Here is a 26,282-nt window from a genome sequence, read left to right as displayed (position 1 = left end):
GTCTGGTGTCACTGCACAAAGCCTATATATGTTTTTGTGATTGAAGCTAATTCATGACTTTCATTAAATATGCTTGGTTATGTATTATACTCAAAGTTCATTGACTGGGTCAAATTAGAGTAACATATACTGTACACTATTATACCTCACATATATAAAAAGTACAGGTTTAGTGCTTTAGATAGTTTATTAAAATATAAGATGGGGCCGGGCGTTGGTGGCACACGCCTTTAATCTCAGCACTTGGGAGGCAGAGGCAGGCGGATCTCTGTGAGTTGGAGGCCAGCCTGGTCTACAAGAGCTAGTTCCAGGATAGCCTCCAAAGCCACAGAGAAACCCTGTCTGGAAAAACCAATATATATATATATATATATATGTATATATATATATAAGATGGACTTTTTTACTCCATTTCAACTCTGTAAGTGGTGTTTCTAAACTACTGGAAAGACTTAAGATAGCTGTTCTCTTAAGTATTATCAATATTTCACATAATATTGTTTAAAATACACACTGACAATTTCTATAACAAAAAAGTACTTAATCCGGCAACAAACAGTGTCTCTACATCCCCTTCCTAAATAGTTTAGTTTTACTACATTCTGAGAATTTGATGCAACTGGTGTGGCAAAAGTTGTCACCTTTAGCCATAGTTCACAGAAGTGTGTGTGTGTGTGTGTGTGTGTGTGTGTGTGTGTGTGTGTGTTCACAAGTGGTCAGGTACATATGTGCGCCACGCTGGTGTATACACACGTGGAGGCCAAGGGTCAGCTCAGGGTCACTCCTCAGAAGCTCTCAACTTTTATCTGTTTGGAGTGGAGTCTCTGACTGGACCTGGGACTCACCAGTTAGCCTAGGCTGAGTGGTCAGTCCACTCAAGGACCTCAAGGACCACTCTGCCTAGATACCCAGCACTGAGACAGGCACCAAGCATATGCCAGAACCATGCCCTGCCTGTTCTATCGGGATCAAACTCAGGTCCTTATGCCTACATGACAAGACTTTACTCAACAAGCCATCTCCCCAGCCCCTTAGTCTTTACATTTTGTTCAACTGAAGTAACTGCAGACCTTGGTTTGCTCAGTAGACCCCTTATTTATACTTCTTTTCCTGGCATAGTTATTAATATCACTTTCTGTCGCTTGTTCAAGTGTTCTAGGGTCGATCATATGACCACCTTGTATCTAGTAAAAGTCTGATTTCTTTTAAGGCTATGCCTCAAAGCCAGGAATCTGACCTCAAATTACTAGTGAATTTAGGATAACAGTCTAACTTGGAACACATATTAAAGAGTGGTTGGCATAACAGTCGTTTTTTTTTTTTGGTTTTTCGAGATATGATTTCTCTGTATTGTTTTAGAGGCTGTCCTAGAACTCGCTCTGTAGACCAGGCTGGCCTTGAACTCACAGAGATCCTCCTGCCTCTGCCTCCTGAGTGCTGGGATTAAAGGCGTGCGCCACCAATGCCTGACTGACATAACAGTATGTGAGTGCTTGCCAAATGCATAAACCGTCTTCCCTTCACAGTCTACTTTGGAGGTAGGTAGTGCTGACACCCCCACCTTACTATTGTTAAGGGATCTGAAGCACTGATAATTGAAGAAAATTGCACAAAGCAAATTAGCTAATAAGTTGCTGTTCTGGGATTTGAACCCTTGGACTGGATTTAAAGTTCTCATTCATAACGATTGTATTGTTCTAGGAAGATAACCTTAGGAAACTATGGGAAGTCAAGTGTCACTGTGTTGAAGCATCAGTGAAAAGACTGAACTGAGCAAAGGCAGCCAATGGGAAAGTGCTAGCTTAATTTAGTTTTCCTTTTCTGCCTCTGCCAGCAAAACGAGGCAAGGAAGGCAAGGGATGCCCACAAAAGAAACTGCCCCAACCACTCTGACCTTGCATGTTCAGACAGTACCGTTGGCAATAGCCGGAGAAAGCCAGTCAAATAATTGTGTAGGACCATCACCCAGGAATCTCAGACACAGGCTTCAACCTTTTTCCCCGAGTCCTCTGACTCCAAATTCAATGTCTTGAGAAGGTCTCCTTCCCAGGACAGTGTAGGGACTAAACAATTAAACTTGTAGAATGATTTTTGAATTGTGTTAACCATAAACAAGCATCCACTCACCCTGTGAGACCACTGCAGGAATCACTGTCAATTCTAGGGCATTAAGCAACAACTCACCATTCTCCACATTTGAATCATCTGTTGCTTGTTTACTGTGCTAGGATGCTGTTAGAAGAGCTTGTGTGCTGAAGTGCTCAGTTGTTGCTGGTCTTGAAAGCAAATAAAACAAACCATTTCTGTGCCATCTGACTAGAGCTTAGAATTTGGGGCGTCAGTCAGTCTGTCCCTTCTGTTGCTTAGCCCTGAAGACCCAGAGCAAGATTCATTTCCTCCCAACAATACGAGACTATCACAATTTCACCTTTTAGTCCAGCCTCAGACTCCTTCCATTCTGTGTGTAAGCATGCGTTGTTGTCTCTTTTCCTAAAAATGCAATTATGGACTTGACGATCCTCACCAAGTAATGGGACATGTCCTAATGATATCCAGTTTGTGCAAACACACTCCCCCCCTCTCTCCCTCTCTCCTCCCCCCTTCGGGGTGTTTCATATATACATGTGCAGGTGTGGAGGCCAGCAGTCAACATCAGGTGTCTACTTCAATCACTGTTCAGCTATTTTTAGAGACAAGCTCTGTCACTGACCATGTCCTCAATGAGATCTGCCTGCATCAGTCTTCCCAGTACGGAGTGTCAGGCTTTTGTGTGTGTGCTGAGGATCTGAACTCAGGTCATCATGATTGCACAGCAAACCCTTTATTGACAGAGCCATCTCCCAGTCCCAGGGAACAGGTGCCTTTGATACTGGGGAGCCAAAGAATACTGAGTGTTACAGCTAAAATGGAAAGGGATTCTGGCAATCGGAAGCCAAGGAGTACCACAGGTCACAGTAAGCATAGCAACTCACAGCCCTGCTTCAGGAAAGGCCTCCTCAGCTCTGCTCAGGCAGTAGAGGGTTTCCCCAGTGAAGTTGTTACAGTTCATCTCCAGTCCCCAGGAAAGCGGAGCTTCCCCAGAGGAAGGTGTTACAGCCCTGCTCTGCCCAGGGTCTCGTCTCTGCTCCTGTGAAAGAAAGTCTTACTCAAACCCCATTCAAGAGATGTATTGTGAGGTACGAATCCAGGAGAGTTGCTGCCTCTGCCAGGGTAGAAGGAGGCAGAAGGACAGCCACAAGCTGAACAGACACACACAGGGATGGTTTAGGGAATCTTAGGGAGCAGAGGTTTTTTTTCAGGGAGATTTCCAGGGTGGGGATTGATCAGATTTCAACCCCTGAGTCCAGAATGGCTAGATCTTCTGCTCAGGGATTGGTTAGTTTATTGCACAGGTTTAGGGTCAAATTTGGCCCTGGAACTCAGGAGTCACAGTATACTGAGTGTTACTGCTCAGATGGAAAGGAATTCGGGAGCTCGGGAGCCAAGGAATACTGAGTGTTACAGCTTGGATAGACAGGTATTCTGGCACTTGGGAGACAAGGAACACCACAGGAAGCATAGCATCTTAGCGCCCTGCTTCAGGGAATGGCTTTGGCAGTGTATCATCTCCACTCAGGCAGGAGAGGGATTCCCCACCTCCAGGGAAAGGCTTCCCCAGTGTATTGGCTACACCCAGGCTAGAGAGAGCTTCCTGGGTCCCAGGAAATGGCTTCCCTATGGAACAGCTCTGCTCTGGCAGGAGAGGGCTTCCTCAGCAAAGCTGCTACAGTTCTGCTCCTGCTCTCCCCTCCCCCCCCCACCCCCAGGAGAGTGGAGAGAATTCTAACAACTCCAATCTTCCAGGGCAAGGTTTCCCCAGGAGAAGGTTTCACCAATGAAAGTGTGACGGCCCTGCTCCACTCTGCCCTGGGTAGTCTCTGCTCTGCAGAGAAAGAAGGTCTTCACCCAAACCTCACTCAGGAGAAGTATTTGGAGGGAAGAATCCAGGAGAGTGGCTGCCTCTGCCAGGGATTCGTTGTTCTTTGTGATGAGTTTGGTCAGGGACAGAGTGTGCTTCTTTGGCTGTGGTCTCAGGGCCAAAGTGTGCTTCTTTCACTGGTCCTTTTTAGCCTTTTGGCTGTAATTTTAGGACCAGGGTGTGTTTCTTTCACTGGCTCTGATTCCAGGGACAAAGTGTGTTTCTTTGGCACTGTTTTCAGGATGTTTTTCTTTAGTTGGCCCTTTTCTCTTACATTCCCCCCCTTTTTTATTAATAAAACAACTGGTGGTTGGGAAGGGGGCAGCATTATCATTAGACTACTTCCTGCTCAATTGGGGCATCGAGGCTCATGGGACAATCTTCATCTTCATCGTCCAGTTGTGTCCAGGTGTTGTAGACCTGGTTCCTTAGCTAGGGACTGGTAATCCTACAACAGCAACTGTTTGAAAGTTTGGTTAGAAATCCTTTGAACTTGCTGTTGAAGGAATCTATACAAGAAGTTATAAGGCAGGGTGCCACTAGTCGGATTAAGAAAAGACAGAGAAAAGGGATTCAGAAAGGTAGCATTCAGTTCTATATTGAACTATCAGTGATCCACTGGCCAGAGACATTAAGCTGTTCCTTATGTATTTTAAGGTCTGTCTGAGGTTGTTGAATGTTATCTTTTACTATGCCTGATCGGTTAACATGGATAGACTGAAGGGTGAGGATAGTCTGATAGTCTGAGCTACCCGTTGGAAATCCTGAATGAAGTGTGAGGGAAGCCTATGGTACATAGTTAGGGAAATAGTCCCTCCTGCTGCTCCTGTGAACACACCTGCAGTTATGCCCAGGGCTGGCAGAAGGGTATGATCTGAATTGCTCATGTCATGCTGTACTGCCATAAATTCAGTGATGGGAATTGGCAGGGGCTCTTCACCAGGTACCACCCCCAATTTAGGGAAAAAGAAAGGTCCCAGACCAATTAGCAGGTGGGCAGTGATATACTTGTGTGCCACAGAGAATTGAAAAGCATTGTGAATGTTTGGACATAGGGGCTGTGTGGTAGTACTAAGTGTTGTGGTATTATTGCAATCTGCAGAATCCAGAATGCCCACACAGTGTGATCCTGAGGAGTTAGAGCAGTCTGCCATACTGAAGAGAGAGAGATGTGAGAGAGATAAGGGCTGGTAGTGATGTTTGACTCAGAGCAGTTTAATAGTGGTAAGGTAGAAAAGTGAGGCCACAAACGGTGGTTGTGAATTTGACCCAGGGGGGACACATAAGAATGCTGATTCTTGGGCCGGGCATTGGTGGTACACGCCTTTAATCCCAGCACTCGGGAGGCAGAGGCAGGCGGATCTCTGTGAGTTCGAAGCGGGGCTGGACCGACAGCCTCCAAAACAATACAGAGAAACCCTGTCTGGTAAAACCAAAAAAAGAATGCTGATTCTTCAAAGCAGTTAGGCAAGGCATCATTTATGCAGGGATTAAGGTTTGAAATGAGATGGTATGACAGGGAGGTGGGATCAGTATCATCAAAAAGGGGTGGCAATAAGGAAGTAAGAACTTTTGAGGAACTTTGGACCACTTCTACCAAGTCTATACCTGGGGTTTGAGAGAGTGGGATGTGTACTCTCTGTATTTTGAGCGTTCTGATGGGTGGTTGTAATAATCGCTATAGTAAAGTTTACCAATGACCCTGGTCTCCCATCTGGGGTGCCATGGGTCTTTAATAAGAATGTAAGAAATTCCCCATTCTGCATAAAAGGTAGAGATCATTTCTGAATATGCATTGTGTCTCTCACAGGACCAATAAGGGCAACGTCCATAAACTTCTGGCCAGTATTGACAGTGATCTCTAGTCTGATCATAGAGAAAACAAGGATAGAGGGCAGATGTTTCAGAAATGGGTTTAGATGTTACAGAGATTAAGTACCTCCTTTTTGAAACCAGGTAGTGGGCAGTCTCCAGACCCCTCCATGTGAGTGGTCTGGTTGGACTGCTGGGTATAGGTTTCCTGTACCTCAAATCTCCAACTGGATCTTCATGTGAAGGAATAAAAAAGGACACAGATAGCTCTTAGGTTTCTGGCTTGTGCAACAGGGATGGGTGTAAAAATGGGAAAAGGGGCCTGGTGGTGGTGGCACATGCCTTTAATCCCAGAACTTGGGAGGCAGAGGCAGGCGGATCTCTGTGAGTTCAAGACTAGCCTGGTCTACAAGAGCTAGTTCCAGGAAAGGTTCCAAATATACATAGAGAAACCCTGTCTCAAAAAACCAAAAAAAAAATAGGAAAAGGGTATAAAGGACGTGGGGAAATCAGAAGTTTAGTTTTGAAAGCATTGAAGTTATATCCAGAAGTTATATCCAACTATTTCACTTATATTACCCTCACTATCTTAGCTACTCATGACTTCATTTTTATTTATTTATCTATCTATCTATCTATTTATTTATTTATTGGTTTTTGGAGACAGGGTTTATCTGTGTAGCTTTGGAGCCTATCCTGGCACTCGCTCTGCAGACCAAGCTGGTCTCCAACTCACAGAGATCCGCCTGCCTCTGTCATCTTTATTTTTATATGGAAAAGTGTGTGTGTGTGTGTTTGTGTGTGCGTGCGTGATTTGGTTTCTGAGACAGGGTCTTACCCAGTAGACCAGGCCAGACTTGAATTCACAAAGATCTGCCTCCCTGGTGCTGGGATTAAAGTTGTGTGCTACCACATCCAGCTGACCCATTGTTTTATGAGACTTAACACTTTTTAACATTTCTTCAGTCCACTCCAAAGTCCATCCTGCCCTACCCTTTTATTTCTTCCTCCTTACTGCCTTTTTTCTTTTTGGTGCCGCACATATTAAGCACACACTCTGCCACTGAACTAAGACCCTAATCACTCTCTCTTTGTTTGTTTGTTTGTTTGTTTGTTTTCTTTTCTTTTTTTATGTTTCTCGAGACAGGATTTCTCTGTGGCTTTGGATGCTTTCCTGTAACTCGCTCTTGTAGACCAGGCTGGCCTCGAACTCACAGAGATCCGCCTGCCTCTGCCTCCCTAGTGCTGAGATTAAAGGCGTGCACCACCACCGCCTGGCAAGACCCTAATTTCTTATACCCAGATCTTAAACTTTTACAAGTTGTCAGCAGCTCTCTGTCATCTCCCTCACTCTCTGCCATTATCCAAGTACCAATAGAGTCCTATTGAGCTCCCCTATGCACTACTGCTGCCTTTGTCTTCCCATGCTGCCAGTCTAGTTGAAATCGGCTATTACTCCTCGTCTGAACTTTCCAGCCTTTTCAAAAACGCATTTTCATACACACTGCTGTTGTAGAGTATTTTTCTGAAGATTCTAAGGGGTTGGGGCCTAGCTCACTGCAGACAAAGCCATTTCATGCCCAGCACTACAAAATGATCCCTCCCCCATTTCCAAGAGAATAAAATATGTTTTCGCTAACCTAATATTTGAAGCCTTTCATGATCTGGCCCATTCAGCTAAAATAGAGTACCTTTATCCACTGAGCTATCTTGCCTGTCACAGTTCTTTGTATTTTTAAAAAAATAATTTATTTTGTGTGCATTGGTGTTTTGTCTGCATGCAAGTTTGTGTGAGGGTGTTGGATCCCCTAGAACTGGAGTTATGGACAGTTATGAGCTTCCATGTGAGTGTTGGGAATTGAACCTGGGTCCAATGTAGGAGCTGCCAGTGCTCCTAACTGTTGATCCAGCTCTCCAGCCCCAGTTCTTTGTATTTTTATGTAAGCTACTCCTTCCAGTCAGCATACCCTCCCATTCTCATCAAGCACAATGTTGAACATCTTCTAACTAGGATGTTCTCAAATGCTACTAAGAATCCTTCTTACCCATTTATTGAATACTCAGTATTTAAGTACTTAATACTTATTTGCCAAGTTAAGCATCTTACATTCCTTATTTGGTTCTATATTGATATGGTTTCTATTACAGTTGACTTATTTTCACTATAATACTGCAGGTTTCTTGAGACACATTGTATCTTTGAATCCATAGCTAAACTGGACACTTAGTTGATGGAAATGCTTGAGTAACTGAATGATTACAATGTTTCGAATGACTTCCTATGGAAAAATACAAATTTGCTGTGTAAGTTTTCCGTTTGGTCCATTAATTCCGTAGCCCCTAAAAGCCAGTTCTTAGTATAGTCAGCTGATGTGGTGGTGGGTCCTACGTGGCTATTGAAAATGTACTGTACCTCTATTTAAACATTTAAATGGTGATATTTTCAGACTGAAAACTTGAAGAGTTGAGGCTCCCTTTTAGCGCCAAAACTTGAAATCGCGGTTTTTAGTTTTCAGCTGTGACTCTTCCGCTACCTCACGTTCTTAAAACTACATCTCCCAGCATGCTCTGGAGCCGGTCTGACCTCATTTTAAATAGCCCCGTAGGGCAACAAGGCTGGTTAGTTTTGACCGTGCTGCTTGTACCATGAAAAAAAAATCGATCTCTATTGGCAGCCATTTGGGCTTTTATATCTGTGATGCCCCTTTTTTGAACTGTGGTCATTAAATGAAGGAATCTGGTCTGGGAGGGTCCATCCATCCCTGCAAATGAACGAGGGACAGGCAAACTCTCCGGCGATCTAAAGGAGAGGGAATGTTGACTAGTGAACACCGCCCGGGCCGATCAGAAGAGCAGGAACCGGAGCCCATGCTCAGTCAGAAAACTGTCGGATCCAGACTTTGGCTCGGGGACGGTTGGAAGTGGGAGATGGAGATGCCAGAGGAAGCCGCCAATAGTGAGCATTCGCTACCCCCTGTTTATATTTATAGTCCCGAGTATGTCAGCATTTGCGACTCCCTCACCAAGGTCCCCAAACGGGTAAGAGAGGTCTGGATGAAAGACCATCTTTTGGGGGATGGGGGTGGGAGGGTGTGAAAAGGAGTACTTTAGGAAGCCGGGGAAACCGGACTGAGGGATACCTTCAGCAAAAATTTAACTAGCAGTTTGAGTCACACCAAGGTGAAGCAGAAGGAAGCGGTTCGTTACCTTTGGGGAGCATAGTGGGGCATCCAACCCGTGGGTGGGGGCGGGGGCGGGGGCAAGGGCGGACAGGAGGCGGAGGAAGGGAAGGAATGGTGAAGTGGTGAGTGGAGTTACTAATAGGAGGGGTTTCATTGAAGTCCTCAACCACAAAAGCCCTTGGGAGGGAGTATTCCATCAGTTGTGCTAAGTAAGGCTGGGTGGCTTCTGTCTTGGTGATTTTGATACTGTTTTGTCTTAAGGGTATTCCAACTGTTAAAGTGACAGAGGGAGAAGAGATATTAGTTAGTTCTTCATGCTGGATGTTGTTAATGGGATTTCAGTAAATTGAACCTTATAGAGACTGTTTTGCCTTCCTTCTTTTATGCTGATATTTCAGGCCAGTATGGTCCACTCTCTGATTGAAGCATATGCCCTGCATAAACAAATGAGGTAAGTATAGTGACCTCTCTGAACCTGGTGGGTCACCCATGAAGCCAGGTATGTTCATAGCCTTAATAAAGACTCTGTCTCATAGTGGGACTGACCAGGGAGAAATGGTCCTTTAAAAAAAAGCTTTTGTTGGAGTGTTCATTATATGTCTGTAACTCAGGAAAAGCTTTTGAAGAATTGAGAACACTTGGAAAAGGCACATTAGAAGGTATTTGGTTGCTAGATAAGCACTTGCCAGGTACTGAGATCTATCTGATGTGGGTGAGTAGGGCTTAAGCAGGGAAGTGTTCAGTTTTTGTTTTATATTTGGTTTGGGTTTTGTTTTATTTGTTTTCTAAAGTCAGATTTGAGGATGTGGGTTCAGCTGGAGACTTTTAGATATTCTACGCCACCATCACCAACAAACTTTAACCTAAGCAGTCTGTTGAGCCCAGGCCAGAACTACATGCTTCTCAAAAGCAAAGGAACCAAAACTAAGCTTTCTGTTGATTGTCAATTCTGCAATGTCATAAATGCAACTATTATGGATGTGGTACATGCAAATCAGGTTTTCTCATGACTAACCAACTGGGTGAGTGGCTATATCATCTAATGCTTCATCTCCATCCCAGAAGGTAATGTAATAGGTTTTCAGATTTTATCCTCAGTATTAAGTTATTTTTAGTGTGTACATTCATTTTGTTTTTTTTTGTTTGTTTGTTTTTCTTTTTCTTTTTGCTTTTTTCAAGACAGGGTTTTTCTGTGTTGTTTTGGAGGCTGTCCTGGAACTCACTATGTAGGCCAGGCTGTCCTGGAACTCAAAGAGATCCACCTGCCTCTGCCTCCCTAGTGCTAGGATTAAAGGCATTCACCACCAATGCCCAGCTTTCTTTGGTTTTTCAAGACAAGGGTTTCTTTATGTAACAGCCCTAGCTGTTCTGGAACTCTGTATCCCAGGTTGGCCTCAAAAGAGATTCACCTGCTTCTGCCTCTCAAGTGCCAGAATTAAGGCGTGCTTCACCTCCTCCACCGCCCTGGAGTGTGTACATTACATTCTTTAGGAGTATTTTGTTGTTGTTTTGAGACGTGGTCTCTGCTGTAGCTCTGCCTGCCTAGTTAGGTCGACCAGGCTGGCCTTGAACTTACTAAGATCTACTTAGCCCAATCAAAAGGTGTGCATCACCACACCTGCATAGGAATGTTGTTTTATCATTGTTTAACTCCTGTGTTTGTCATGATAACTACTCACCTTTCCTTAAAGGATTTTAACTTTGTTCTGAGCCAGCTGGTGCAGAAACATCACAATTTCAAAACCAGGCTTCATAACTTAGCCAGACTGTCTCAAAATAAAAAAAATTAAATGGGTAGAAAACTTGTCTACATACACGAGACCTTGATTCCCACACACAAAATTAACATTTAAAAATATTTTATTGCAGACAAGATGTTAAAGCAAGACTTGTTAACTTGCTGGTAAGGAGAGGCTGTCAGTGTTCTTTAGTTTTAGGATTCAGGGAAATAAATGGGGAGATGCTATAAGAGGGAACATTTAGAGAGTCTGGGAAACACAATCCAATATCATTGTGATTGTGAAAAAAATGAGACTGGGTCTCTACATAGTCCAGGCTGTCCTGCAACTTAGTATGGGAGGCTGGACCGGTCTTGAAGTCAGGGATCCACCTGCTTCTGCCTCCTGAGTGCTGGGATTAAAGGCTTGTGTCATTACACTGGGCTTTTTGATATTTTTATTATAAACACTTTTATTACAATGCCTTTATTTATTTTGATGGGGTGTTGGGTGGGTGAGGGAGTAGTCAATCAAGTGCACATGTGGAGGTCAGAAAACAGCTTGGCAAGAGTTGGTTCTCCTTCCACCACGTGCATCCTGGGATTGAATTCAGGTCATTAAACTGGGTACCTAGTGCCTCACCTGCTGAGCCCTCTTGCTGGCCCTGAGATTTTTATTTTAATGGACAACTTTTTCACTTCTCATGGTACTTGAAGAAAAAGCAAGAATCCTTGATTTTGACTGTGTATTTAACTTTTGAAGTTGAACCACAGGATTTTAAACACCTTGGTTTTACTAGTTGCTTAAATATCCTACCTGTATTAATTCACAATAACCTCATGGCTCTACTTCCATTTAGAAAATATACATGACTACCTCTCTGTGGCTAGAATAGTGCTCCTTCAGTTTGAATGGGCAATCATCTTGTTACGATTGATACTAAGCTGGGCAGTGGGGATGAATACCTTTCGTCCTAGCACTCTGGAAGGCAGAGGCAGGCAGATCTCTGTGAGTTTGAGGCCAACCTAGTCTACAGAGCGAGTTCCAGGACAGCCTCCAAAACAATACAGAGAAACCCTGTCTCAAAGAAAACTGTATGTGTGTGTGGGGGGGTGTATTCTTGTTAGAATACAAAATGTGGTTTATTATACCTAGGGTAAGACTTGAGCTCTGCCTTTCTAAGAAAGAATCTCCATGCTGCTAGTGTGTTGACTGCCCGTTTCAGTGGCAAGGGTTAGAGAATATAACTGCAGCAGAATCCAGAAGAGAAAATAGGGACTCCGCAGGTTCGAGGCCAAAAATTCCATGTAACTTGCTTCCTTTATTCTCTCATTTACTCCTTTTCTCACTCACTGTGAGGAGAACATTTAGATGTTCTAGCCATTTGCTCCTTCTATCCTTCCCCTGGGAGACAGATGGAAGAGACCGCAAAATAGAAACTTTATGTTTGAGGACACTGGAGAGATGAAGCAGGAAGTAAGAGCACTTGCTGTGCAAGCACTAGGACCCAAGTTCAGAATCCACAGGAAAAGTGGGTTGTGTCACACATCCATGTAACCCCAGTGTCTTAGCAGGGGTAGGCAAGAATCAGAAAAATTAGCTGGGCGTTGGTGGTGCACACCTTTAATCCCAGCACTCGGGAGGCAGAGGCAGGCGGATCTCTCTGAGTTCAAGGCCACCCTGGTCTCCAGAGCGAGTTCAGTACAGCCTCCAAACCAATACAGAAAACACTGTCTTGAACCCCCCCCCAAAAAAAGAGTCAGAAAAATTGCTGGGGCTCACTGATTGCCCGTCAAACTCCAGGTTCAGATTCAGTGAGAGACTCTGTCTCAAGTTAATAGGGTTGAGAGTTATAGAGCAGGGTATGTGGCATCCTTTTCTGGCATCTGTGCATGTATAGACTTGCAAAACTCCATGCATATGTGCCTATATAACCCCCATAAATAAATATTACTCCATGAATATGTGCCTATACAACCCCCATAAATAAATGAATATTTTTTTATGTTTAACCACTCTGTTTTTGAAACAGTGTCGTACAGAGCCCAGTTTGGTGTGGAACTTGTGTGGCCTAGGTTAGCCTCACACTTATGATCCTGCCTCTATGTGCTATGATCAGAGACATTTGCCACCATAGCTAACATGGTACCTTTATGTGACCTTTTTTTGCAGTGTTGGGGATCAACCACAGGCCTTGGACATGTTAGGTGGATGTTGTATAACTGTGCTCCATCCCCAGTCTAATTTCCCTAGTTTTATTCTAATATTGATGGTAGTTGTCCAAGAAGTTTTGTATATGTTACCATTTTTCTCTCCACATATGTCCACTAAGTTGACCCATTTTACAAATGAGAAAGCTGAGGTATAGAAGAGGCAACTCACCTGAAGTTGACAGAACCAGGAAGTATTGAGTTAGGAGAGGAATCCAGTTCCCTAGCTCCAAATTCGGTGTGTGTGATAACCCAGCTGCCTATTAAAATAAAGACACACAGAGATGGGGGACAAGGTTCAGCACCAAAACTAACACAGGCACGTCTATCTGCAAGGATTACCTAGTCCAAGTAGAAACTGATTCAGATGTAAATAGCCTTGCTGCTTTGTCATGAGATGTAACTCACGAAATGAAGTTTGTATTTCAGTCTTTTAAAGATAGCAGTTTTACGATTACTCATTCTCTTCGTATGAGTGCTTTGCTGGCAAGTATGAGTGCTGGTACCTTTGGAGGTCAGATGAGGGAGTCAGATCTGGAACTGGAGTTGTAACTGGTTGTAAGTCACCATGTGGGGTTTGGGAACTGAACCCCAGTCCTCTGCAAAAGCAGCAAATTCTCTTAACCCCTCAGCCATCTCTCCAGCATCACAGTTCTTTTTAATTTTTTAAAAAATTATAGATATTTGTTTAGGGAGACATGGAGGTCAGAGGGCAACTTGCCAGAGCAGGCAATTCTCCCATCCACATTATAGGTCCTAGGGATCAAACTCAGGTTGACAGGCTCAATGGCAGGTGCCTTTACCCACTGAGCCATCCTGCTAGCCCTGGGTTAATGAGTTCTATGTGACTAAACCAGGGACCTTGATCCACGATTATCTATTTGAGTTATATATAATTTTTCAGTTATGTTCCCCTACCTAAAAACTCAAAGGAAAAACTCTGGCCCCTTGCCTCTTATTGTGGGGTCAATATCCTAGATAGAGGAAGTGAAGACTGCCCAGTACAATGGAGGGATTGTGATGATGACTTCAGCTCACTGGAACCAGAAGCTGGGAGTTGTCTTTTCTCTTCAGGGTGTTGGCTGCTCTTTCCAGCACCTTGCATACTCTGGGTCTGACTCACTTCTTTATGTTCGCTCTGTTATTAGGATTGTGAAGCCCAAAGTAGCCTCCATGGAGGAGATGGCCTCCTTCCACACTGATGCCTATCTGCAACATCTCCAGAAGGTCAGCCAAGAAGGTGATGAGGACCATCCAGACTCCATAGAATATGGACTAGGTAAGGTTCTCTCAGACAGCAATGAAAGATCAATAGACCTCACCTGTACATTGTTACTTAATTTGTCTCTCTCTGTGTGTATGTATGTTATATGTATGTATGCTTGTGTGTGGTGGTATGCATGTGTCTGCTGGTACACATGTAGAACCAAAGGTCAGCACTTGGTGTCTTCTTTTTTGTTTGTTTTTGTTTTTTGAGACAGGATTTTTCTGTGTAGCCCTGGCTGTTCTGGAACTCACTCTGTACCCCAGGCTGGACTGGAACTCAGAGAGATCCTCCTACCTCTGCTCATGAGTGCTGGGATTAAAGGTGTGCACCACCACTACCTGACTCTGCCTGTCTTCTTTTATCACTCCCCACCTTATTTTTTGAGTGTCTCACTGAACTTGAACCTCACCATTTTGACTAGGTTGGATGGTCAGTGATCTCTAAGAATCTACTTGTCCCCACTCCTCCAGTGCTCGGGTTACACATTCATGCCTCCTCTATTAGCTTTTCCGTGGGTGCTAGGAATCCGAACTCTCATCCTTGTGTGCCAGGCATTTTATCTTTATTTTATGTGTGCCTGAGTGTATGTATGTGCACTACGTGCATACCATACTTGTGTAGGTCGTAAGAGGCCTTAGATCTCTTGGAACTGAAGTTATAGATGGTTGGGAGATGCCGTGTGGATTCTGGAAATTGAACCCAGCTCCTCTGGAAGAGCAATAAGTGCTTTTAACTACCGGCCATCTCTCAGGCCCAATACTTTTAAATTATGAAATAATATAACTGGTCAGTGTGTGTGTGTGTGTCTGTGCATCTGTGTGTGTGTCTCTGTGTCTCTGTGCGTGTGTGTGATGGAACCCAGGGCCTGGAATATGCTAGCCAGGCCTCTACCTCAGCTACATCTTTAGCCCCAACTGTTCATTTTAATCCCTCAGTTTAGTCATACTGTGTACACTGAGTTGAACACAACTGAATGATGAGTCCGATGGAGAAGAGTCCGTTTGATGTTGAGATTCTAATGGCAGCACTTAGGTCTACTTTGGCTATATATATGCCAGTGTAGCTGTCCTGTAATCATATATCTTAAGTATAGATTTATTTGGTTTGAGTCTCTTTTATATTTTTCGAGACAGGGTCTCACTGTATAGCTCTGGCTGGCCTGGAACTCACATGCCTCGGCCTTCCAAGTGCTGGGATTAAAACTGCATGTCACCATGGATGGCATTATGTAAATATCTAAATTCTGAGCCAGGCAGTGGTGGCACGTGCCTTTATTCCCAGCACTCAGGAGACAGAGGCAGGCAGATCTCTGAGTTCAAGACCAGGCTGGTCTACAGAGCGAGTTCCAGACTGGCTCCAAAGTTACAGAGAAACCCTGTCTCAAAAAGGTGCCCATCCAACAATGAGAGATGCACTCTCACCCTGGACTCTTGGGGGAGGGTCTAGGCCCTGCCCTGGATGAAATGACAGACTATGGACACCCCCATGGAGGGCCTCACCCTCCCTGGGGAAATGAGGGGATAATGGGGAGGGGGTTGGGGGGAGGGCGTGGGAGGAGGGGAGGGAAAGGGAGAGGGACCTGGAATTGACATGTGAAGCAACCTTGTTTCTAATTTAAATTTAAAAATTAAAATAAAAAAGCCAAAAAACAAACAAACAAATAAATACTAAAGAATAAATTCTGGCTAAGTTTCCTGCCTTATCCTTCATCAACAGATAGATGCATTAAAAAACCATAGTGAATTGTCAACAGCACAGTCTAAAGGAGGTGTGTCCAACTTGCAGCTTACGGGCTACATGCCTCCCAAGATAGCTATGAATGGGGCCCAACACATTTGTAGGTGACAGCAACATACTGTGATGTCAAAGTTGAGGCTAGGCTTCCCTGTTCTAGGGAAACTGCATGAGTTAATAGAAAGACACTAGATTGGCAATCAAAAGACTGGTCCCAGCAGGGCGGTGGTGGCGCACGCCTTTAATCCCAGCACTCGGGAGGCAGAGGCAGGCGGATCTCTGTGAGTTCGAGGCCAGGTTGGACCGACAGCCTCCAAAACAGAGAAACCCTGTCTCGTAAAACCAAAAAAAAAAAAAAAAGACTGGTTCCAGACCTGGCTCTATATGACTACTGGCCAAATACATCACCTCTGGGCTTCAGCTGATTGCTCGTGGGTTATGAGAAGTTAATCTTTTTTTATTTTTTTAAACAACTTTTTTTTCATCTTTCAGGCTTTATCTTTTCTAGCTCTAATATTTTTAAAGCCTTCCTTGACGAACAGTGGCGATGTATCTGTCTCCATTGGAGTTGATTTTACTCTGAAAGCTTCTTAGACCCTGCTATTGTCACAGCTTAGCCTGTTCTCCTTTCTGCCCCCAGGTTATGACTGCCCAGCCACAGAAGGGATATTTGACTATGCAGCAGCTATAGCAGGAGCGACCATCACAGCTGCCCAGTGTCTGATTGACGGGAAGTGTAAAATAGCGATTAACTGGTCCGGAGGGTGGCATCACGCAAAGAAGTAAGGAAAAGATCTTTCTGCTTTCTAACTCTTCCCTTGGTCAATCTCTCAGTTATGTAAACGTGTACACTTGTTATACTGACACTTCAGGGAAGCATGTATGTACCTCGCACTTTATATGGTGTTCTGAAAGCATGCAAGTAACATGGACGACCTTGTATAGTAGACAGCACTCAATTGAAAGTTAAGACAGCTGGGCTGTGTGTCTTGTTTTTCTGCAATCTTGACCAGACCTCCCTAGGCCCCAGTTTCTTCATCAGCGAAGGGACAGAAAAATGGATGTAATTAGCTAACCTACACATTCTTTGGAAATTCCCTATCTCCAGGACCTGACTCTAGAAACAGGAACAGAATTGTAGTAGTTAGAAGATAATATAACTTATGATACTAGCCGGGCGTTGGTGGCTCATGCCTTTAATCCCAGCACTCGGGAGGCAGAGGCAGGTGGATCTCTGTGAGTTCGAGGCCAGCTTGGTCTACAGAACTAGTTCCAGGACAGCCTCTAAAACAATACAGAGAAACCCTGTCTCAAAAAAACCAAAAAAAAATTATGATACTAAGGGAATATGTGTAGTATGTAATATGAGTAGGTTGGCAGTAGGGAGAAATTAATCCTGGAAGTCTTGGGAGAGGTGCATTTCAGAGCTAATACTTGACAGAAGTAAGAAATGTTATTTTGAATATGTAGATAATTGATGAGAATAGACATAGAACAAAAGGCCTCAAAATAATCTAGGAGTCTTATACTACCATGCCCAAGGAAAATGACTCTTCTTAGGTGCTGCTTGCTTAGAGAAAAATAAAAAGCCTTTTAGAATTTTGTGTTTGTTGTGTGTAACTTCCTACTCTGTTTGACAAGAACTACAAGGCCTTCTTCCACATCTGGCATCTTGTTTGCTGTGTTAGTAGTTCTTAATACCTGCTAGGGATGGGGAATTTCACAACTGAACTTACCAGTGTGCCGTCTGGGTGAAAGAAAGCAGATGTCTTAGTAACTGCCAGTGTATCATTCACAAATCAGCGGGTGCAGCCAACCAAGACATTGATCGTCAGTCAAAAGAAACCAGCATTTGATTCTTTCAAACTGAAAGACACCACAATTTTATCATATGCAAATTACATAAGTATGGTATTCTTTTCCAAATGGACAGATTTCCTGACCAAAGAAGTTCTTGTAAAACTAAAGAACTATAATCTACTACCTAGACAATAGAAAACTGATGTTTTAGTAATGATTTCATATGGTCTTAAACACAGAGAACAGCTTGCTTTTGTTAGTTTTTTTTTTAGTTCAAAATTGAAGCAAGATCTTTTCTTATTAAAACCAAAGAATCGCAAAAGAAGAGTAAGATTCTCTGCACCTAGGACATCGCTGTCCTTTAGGCTTAGGGGGTAAAGCCCCGTGGTTTCATCAAGAAGGCCTGCTCTGGCAAGTGTGCTGGTATTTTCCATGTTTCCCTTTGCTGCAGAAGGCCTGCCTGCTAGGGCTTGGGTCAGTTTACACCTTGCCACTTCTTACCACTGTGTTTCTGACAAAGGCTGTACATTACAGCGGAGTCAGTCGTGGCTGGCTGGCTGCATGCAGGTATGAAGATACTCACATATCATTACCTGTTTAAGGCAGCTTTCAGCTGATCCCGTCTGCAAAGTTTCTGGGGATTGACACCTCTAGGACCCCTCTGAAGTAGGGCTACAGGCTTATAAGCTTACACGAAGTTAGGCACTACCTATTACTGTTAATGGAAGTTTGGGGGAACCCAACCTGAAGTATCACATGTTACTGGGCAAATTGGAGCCTCTTCTTGGGTTTTTAGTCCCATTAATTAAAGAATTTAAGAACAGTCTAGGCATAGTGGCACATGCTTTTAATCCCAGCACTCAGGGGACAGAGGTGGGCAGACCTCTTAGTTATAGTCCTGCTAGGACTGCATAGTGAGGAGTCTATCTTAAAAAAAAAAAAGGTATACTCAGCATGAAGCTCAAGGACAATGGCAATTTTATTAGTCTTTAAAAGAAAACCCTTAGGGCAGGCAAGCTATAAATCTTGGTAGCTGCCAGGGAGCATGAAAAAGAGGGAGAGAAAAATCATACCTTTTGTGAGCCACTACATGGCAGAAATGAGGGGTTGGGACTCAAGGGTAGGAATAACTTCAGAGAAAAAGAGTAAGAAAGCCCAGAGTATTTGTGGACACACACACACACACACACACACACACACACACACACACACACACACACACACAGAGAGAGAGAGAGAGACAGAGAGAGAGAGAGAAATGAAAAGTTATACTTTTCTAAGTGATTTGTAAAAGCAAGAAGGCTTAACCCAGCCAAGGCTCCAAGAGCAACTACACCCAAGGGGGATGGGAGGGTGGGGTTTCTGGGAAGGAAAAATAAAAGTACCTCCTCCCATTAAGGGTGTAAATTGTTTCTCCCATTTATTTAGCATGCCTTTAGGAGGGATTTTGGCTTTGTTTAATTAACTCTTCTGTTCTGGTAGCTTGGACTGTTAAATGTCCACCCAGAGCCTGAGATACAGTTTAGATTCTGGTTTCTTATCTCCATCAGATACCCTAACCCTGACATCATTTAGGAGATAAGGCTGAAATTGGGGACTGAATAGACCCCGTTTCCATCATGAAAATCCAGAGGTCCAGTTGCATCTCTGTCTAACCAGAAGCTCCTGGGTGTCTGGACTGGAGTTCTGCTCACATGTACATGTAGGCAAGGGCACTCATTTGGGAGGAGATAAGAAACCAGAGCTCCCCTCTAGCGTTTGGACATTCCATTCCTGGAACTGCTGCTTTAGGGGTCCCTGACCTAAGCTGTCTGTCAGGTTTCCATGTCCTTTTCTCTTCATTGCAATCATACTATCTGTTTAAACCTCCCAGATACACACACAGATTAATCCATCCCATTCATTCCTTAAACCAGCATTGATTAAACACTGTATGGCAAGCACATTTTTTTATCCTTAGTAACTGGAGGTAGGGGGAAAAATCTTTGTTTTGAAATTATTCAGGTGCTGCCAGGGTTCTGTTGCAACTGGCTTCTTGAAAACTTTGGTAGTGTTGAAAGTGGGAAATACGTTCATACTTGTTGACTCAGTAACAGTACTCTTAGAATTCTATTCTAAGGAAATCAGTCAATCCTGCCATCAAGAAATTGATATCTTGGGGATGATACAGTAAATCGCTGCATTTGAAAGTTAAATAAGAGTGATTTTAGAATATCCTGAAAAAGAGTTATACAAAAGGACTTGTGCTACAAAACATTAGGTGCACAGGGCTAGAATACTGAAAACCCTGGCATAAGATAGCATGGCCCTCAAAGAGACCAATTCTGTCTAAGTTTAATGGATCGTAAAAGGTGCAATGGGAAAGTCCACGCTAGTGGCCTAGTTAGGCTGAGCTACGACTAAATCTTTCCTGTTTTTCATTTTCTCTCATTGTCAGCATAGGCAAGCTGGCCAAGTCCAGTGAGTCAGTTGGTACACAAGACTCAGGCCTTTTGGCAATGGGGCAGAGCACACAGCAACAGTACCTAGGAGGAAAAGAGGGGCTCTACGGCATTTTTATTACTTGCCATGCATTTTCTTCCTTTAGCCCCTGTCATATATCTCCACCATCCCCTCCAGAAACTCCTTATTCAGTAGCTCAGAATGCAATGTAATCTTCCGTCATCTGGGCTGCTTCAGTCTCAATAATAATAAGGTTCTGATTTATATAGGAAAATGAGTAAAATGATTTTTCTCTGGTTAATCAATTTTTATGCTAACTCATAGTTAAACCAAGAACCTAGAAGGGGCGGGGGAGGGCCATCATTCCTTTCCCACCACAGACAGGTGAACAAACTGTCATTGGAGCTGATGCCTTACGTCAGCTCCTTAAATATCCGCAGTTACAGCCTTCTGTGTGGAGGACACTTTTACTGATAGTAGCATTTCTTTGATTACAGTACTTGTTTCTCTTCCATACTTTGCTGTAGGTCAGGTGCCACCTGCTGGCAGTCAACTGTTATGGCCTCTTTCTCTTTTCTTTTCCTTTTTTTCCTCCTCCTCCTCCTCCTGCTCCTCCTCTTCCTCTTCCTCTTCCTCTTCCTCCTCCTCCTCCTCCTCCTCCTCCTCCTCCTCCTCCTCCTCCTCCTCCTCCTCCTTCATTTTCCCTTCTCTGTATATCCCTGGCTGTTCTGAAACTCCCTCTGTAGACCAGACAGGCTGGCCTCAAACTTGGAGATCCACCTGCCTCTACCTCCCAAGTGCTGGACTTTAAAGGCATGGCCTCCCACCACCTGGCAAAATCTATCTTATGCTCATTTTATTTTTTCTGGTCTCAAGCTCTCTTTGTAGCCAAGAACTACTGAGCCCCATGCCTCTACCTCAGTGCAAGTGTTACAGGGATGTACCAGCATGTCTGGTTTCTGCAGTGCAGAGGGTCAAACACAGGGCTTTCTGGATGCTAAACAAACACTCTACCAACTGAACTGTGAAAGCTTCAGTCCTGGGAATTGAACTTAGGACCTCATGCATGCTAAGCAAGTGGTTACATTCCTGACCTGGTATTTCTTCTTTATATGTGCTAAAGCCTATATGTACATTTAAGGTGATCAATCTTGTCTGGACACACTATTTAGTATTTTATGCATGCATTTTATGATGTGCTTTACTTTGATTTCAAAGAGGCATTTCTACTGGAATCTCCTTAATAATTAATAAATCTATACTAATGTTTTCCATGACGAAATGACCACTTGCAAATTATAGTCTATAAAGTATGCCTCCATAATTTTTTAAAAGGTCATTTTTAAGGGCCATTCACTTTTTCTTCCCATCTCTTAACAATCTGATATGGACGTAGTTTCTCCGTGATTTGGAGAAGGAAGCTTTAAGAACTGTGAGATTGTGGTCTATTTTGAATAAAGCCTGGATGGGGTAGGAATGTATAGCTAAGAAGCAGTATGGAGGTCACAGATGGAAAACTAAGGATGGGAAGGAGGTCTGGAGAGAGAACTCAGCAGGTGAAGAGCTTGGTGTGCAAGCATGAGAACAGAGTTCAGATCCACAGACCTTGAGAAAAGCTGGGCAACTATGGTGACTTCCAGTAACCCCAGTGCTAAAGAGGCGGAGATGCAGGAATGGATTCCTAGGGCAAGCTGGGTAGTTTAGACTAGCCAGAATCAATGATCTCTGGGTTCGAGAGACGCTGTCTCAATAAATGAAAATAGAGAGTAATCAAAGCTGTGCAGGATGCAGTTGTTTCCACTTTGTCCTTGTGCTCGTGATCAGTGCTTAATCATATGTGGAAGAATGAAGAATGTTAAGACAAAATATTCAATTATTACTTAAGACTCCATGTAGAACAGGAGTTTTAATGGGGATCAACACCTACTGATAAATGTACTTGTATTACTGCTATGACACAAACAGTTCTTTTATTTTTTGACACGGGATCCCACTGTATAGCAAAAGCTGCCCTAAAACTTATGATCCTCCTGCCTCAACCTCCTGAGAGCTAAGGTTACAAGTGAATACACAATGACTAGAGCAATAATTTCTTGATCTAATTTGCATTGGAGAAAGTGATACAAAAGGATACATTGTAAGAATAGAAAGGGCTGTTCATTGAATCATGCTGTGACACCTTGTAGCATTTATATTCTCATCTCCTGTAATAAACTAAAATAGGTGGCAGTGGGATTGAAGAGTTAAACATAAAAAAGCAAGTTATAAAACTGTGATGAATGGGGACCAAGCTTCTATCAAGGACTAGTTTTCTGAGTTTAGGAAGTGATAGGAAATATTCTCAAGGGAAAAGATCAAATCTGACAGTAAAAAAAATTAAAAACCAACACAACACAAACGTTCTTTTTTTTTTTTTTTGGTTTTTCGAGACAGGGTTTCTCTGTGGCTTTGGAGGCTGTTCTGGAACTCACCCTGTAGACCAGGCTGGCCTCGAACTCACAGAGATCCACCTGCCTCTGCCTCCCGAGTGCTGGGATTAAAGGCGTGCGCCACCAACGCCCGGCTAACACAAACATTCTTAAGCCACTTTAAAAATAAAAGATAAACACAAACTGACAAAGCCTATGTGACGTAAATATGGCAAAGTGTGGTAAGCTTGTATTATTTAAGACGCACATGCTGTATAAAAAGAAACAAGGAAAAATGAACAGACAATTTATAAAAGAGTTTGAGTTCAATTAGAAGATGTGAGAAAATGTTTATTACTAACAAGAAATGCAAATTAAAACAAGGTGATGCTGGGGATATAGGTCAGTGGTAGAGCGTGCAAGCGCAAACCCCTGCCTTCTGTCCCTAGTACTACAGACACACAGACCCGGCATAGCCTTTTTAAGCCTGTATTTAAAAGATGTAAAAAAATGAACATCTAGCAGTATGGGAATGAAGGAATAGTGAGTTTACTCCATGAAATACTATGTATGCTCTGAGTTTTTGCTTTGCTTCTATGTATGTATTCTTCTCTAAAGACTGGATTCAAGGCCTCCTGCATTCGTCATACATACTCTACCACTGAGCTACATATATCCTAAGCCCTTGTGCTAATATTTTTAATGGTGATTTTGAAAACTATAGGGCATTTCAAAAATAATTATACATATTTTAAAGGCAGGATTTAAAATTGTATGCATATTGTAATTACTTTATTACACACATGAGAAAAACAATGGGAATGAGTTCCCTAATCATCATACAGCGGCAGAGTTACTCCTGAGTTTGGGGGGTTTTGAGATATCATCTCACTTTGTGGTCCTGGCTGGCATGGGACTCACTGTGAAGACCAGGCTAGCTTCAACCTGACCGTGATCCTCCTGCTTCTCCTTTTCAAGCATCACAACTATAGGCATGCATCAGCACGCCTAACTCATGATTTATATGTATGTACGTATGTACGTGCGTATGTATGTATATGTATGTATATATGTGTGTGTATGTGTGTGTCTGTATTTCTCTAGTACACAAAGTTTTCGTAGTAAGATGATACCTGCTGTTATAGCTGAAATTTACCAAAATAAAAAGAGGCAAAATAATACAGTAGATATAACCAGGAGTTAGATTCTTTATTCTAATTAGTTTATCACTGATGCTCACATAAATAGACAAAAGGGCACAAATGCACAATAAATGGTAAAAAAAAATACTTAGCACCACATAGAGAAACTGAAATACATATTTTTCCTTCCTGCCAAATTTGAGATGACTCTTGATAATCTATTCTAAGGAAATTAATCCAAAATATTGTAGCTGTATATGGTGATGATACTTTTTACTTATTTATACCACCACCAAAGTCAATAGGAAATATATCTAAATGTTCAAAAATAGCAGAATGGTGTTAGGTAGCATCTTTCTCTGAAATAGTATATAACCATTAAAAATGGTGGTTAGAGCTGGATGTGGTGGCACCTGCCTTTAACCCCAGTACAGAGTAAGTGGATCTCTGGGAGTTGTGAGTTGAGGCTAGCCTAGTTTATCTACATAGTGAGTTCCAGGACAGCCAGGAGTACATAGTGAGACCCTGTGTCAAAAAAGCGAAAAAAAAATGGTTGGTAGATGACTGTATAACTAGGAAAAAAAATGCCCTCCACATATGTTGGTTTTGTTTTTAAAGGGCAGGTAGTTAGTTATAACATACATTCACTTAGATTAGACTTGTGGAAGAATTTTGTACACCTGAAAAAATCTTAAAATATAACAAAAAAGCTAACTTTGTAAATATGATATGGATATATATTTTATATGCATGTGCATGAGAAAAATTTTAAAACCAATATACAAGTTTTTAAGACACTTTAAAATTTGTGTAATATATATTTATCCCCACATGTTTTCCTGTGTCCTCTAATTTCTCTGATGCACTGTTATTTAAAATGGTGTAGTGAGTGTGTGTGCTTGTAATCACGTACAGGGTGGTAGGGAATAAGAAAGGTGTCAGTTTCTCAGTTGGTAGGGATGGAAATTGCCAAGCAGAAGGACTGATGGCAGCATAGCAGCAGAAAAGTATGGTGCATCTGGAGAACCATAAGTACTGAAGTGGTCAGGGTATGAAGACAAGTCAAGACAACATTCCCACGTTTTTTTTTTGATTCATACTAGAGTAGGGCATTTTTCCTGGTATTGGGGAGGATTCACTGAATTTCGGTAGTACTTCAGTATGCTGATTGAATCTGAGGCAGAAGATACAACTGCAATCATTCAATATAGCTCTCGCTATATGTCATATGCTAAGGAAACAAGCATATAGGAGATTCTTATTCTTCAAGGGAAGTGAGATTAGACAAATGGTCACTTAGTGAATCCGTTTTAAAGGGGTACTAAAATATGACATGGCAGTACATACATGTAATCCCAGAAGTTAGGAGGCAGAGACAAGAGGATTGCAAATTTGAGACAAGCCTGAGCCACATAATGAGATTGTAGCTTAAAAGGGGGAGAGGTGTGTCTAGAGAGATGACTCAACACTTAAGAGTACTTGCTGTTCTTGCAGAGGACCCAGCTTCAGTTCCTAGCACCCACATGGTGTCTCTAAACTATCCATAATTCCAGTTCTAGGGCATATGATGTCCTCTTCTTACCTTCACTGGTATCAGGCACACACATATACACATGCAGAAAAGACACCCACACACTTAAAATAAAAACAAATCTTTTTTTAAAAGGTGGTGAGGATTTTAGAGCACATACTGAAGCAGTGGAGTCTGCTTAGGATGAGTAATGAAAAACCATCATTATTTTGTTTTGTTTGTTTCATAAAATTGAGTGCGGAATAAAACTATAAACTAGTTCCCCCAACAAACAAACATGTCAAAGATTGGTGTATTTTGCTGAAAGTCTTATTTTTTAAACAAAATTGTTTCAAGTCAATGTGTAGAATCCTGTGAGATTCTTGCAGCATGGTTATTAAGAGCTGACTTTGGCCACTATATTCAAGAATTTCATCTGTTTTTCCTGCAAGCTTCTTAATCTACTTAGTATTCACAACAATCGCTTCTGTTGTGAATTTACTACAACATGTAAGACTCATGATCCTTATTCATTTTCTTTTTCAATTGTGAAGTAGCTTACCATATTGGTGTTTTTAATTTTGTGTGTTCACTTCCTGATATACTGTATTTTATACAAGATTTATAGCTTTACTTGGTGATAAATTAGTATTGGATTGCTAGGTGATGTACTTGATGACCTAGGAGAGTCAAAATGAACAGATGGAGGAGCTGGGTGTTAGTGCGTAACTAAGAGGATTGCTTGAGTTGAGACTGATAGTAAGTGATCAGTTCGCTAGAAAACACATTCATAGCTTTTGCATCCCTAGGAAATCCTAAAACCTTTTTACTGCTGGGGCTAAGATAATAGCTGCTCAGAAATGAGAACTCCCTCTTCTAGCACTAGCAAAAGACTAGTGCAGCATTTTTAATACTGATGGCAGTAACTCATTAATGGAGCATTATAACTTAGCAGACTGCAACAGTGATATATATCATCATATCTATGTGAGATCTACATCTGAGAATTGCATGAAACTTGTTGTAGCTAGGAATTTGGTGTACCTGTGAATACTAAGTCATAATGCAAAATGGCATGCCACTATAGAATGTGTGTAAG

General features: G+C 42.5%; 1 protein-coding gene and 1 long non-coding RNA gene across 5 annotated transcripts in view; one reads left to right on the top strand and one right to left on the bottom strand.

The window, feature by feature from the left end:
• Positions 1–2,402: 2,402 nt before the first annotated feature.
• Positions 2,403–26,282, bottom strand: part of LOC121139987 — a 28,446-nt gene continuing 4,566 nt past the window's right edge. Inside the window, exons 3-5 of the long non-coding RNA XR_005876783.1 lie at positions 17,618–17,747; positions 13,053–13,140; positions 2,403–3,127 (exon numbers count right to left, since the gene is read on the bottom strand). This is a non-coding gene — a long non-coding RNA (uncharacterized LOC121139987). The remainder of the gene's footprint in view (positions 3,128–13,052; positions 13,141–17,617; positions 17,748–26,282) is intronic.
• The window catches only part of Hdac8 (histone deacetylase 8), a 226,750-nt gene continuing 208,829 nt past the window's right edge, over positions 8,362–26,282 (top strand). For 2 of the 4 annotated variants that reach the window (XM_021233603.2, XM_021233604.2), the window contains exons 1-4: positions 8,364–8,809; positions 9,351–9,403; positions 14,029–14,159; positions 16,522–16,663. In XM_021233603.2, coding sequence (XP_021089262.1) covers positions 8,585–8,809; positions 9,351–9,403; positions 14,029–14,159; positions 16,522–16,663 — 551 coding nt within the window. In that variant the 5' untranslated portion in view covers positions 8,364–8,584. Of the gene's footprint in view, positions 8,810–9,350; positions 9,404–14,028; positions 14,160–16,521; positions 16,664–26,282 lie in introns of all 4 variants that reach the window. The other 2 variants (XR_005876782.1, XM_005081213.4) reach the window with 2 other exon arrangements.

The sequence above is a fragment of the Mesocricetus auratus genome, unplaced genomic scaffold, assembly GCF_017639785.1.
Source record: "Mesocricetus auratus isolate SY011 unplaced genomic scaffold, BCM_Maur_2.0 Super-Scaffold_100003, whole genome shotgun sequence".
NCBI classification, from domain to species: Eukaryota; Metazoa; Chordata; class Mammalia; order Rodentia; family Cricetidae; genus Mesocricetus; species Mesocricetus auratus.
The sequence above is the reverse complement of the archived record's forward strand: the minus strand, read 5'-3'. Positions and strand labels throughout refer to the sequence as shown.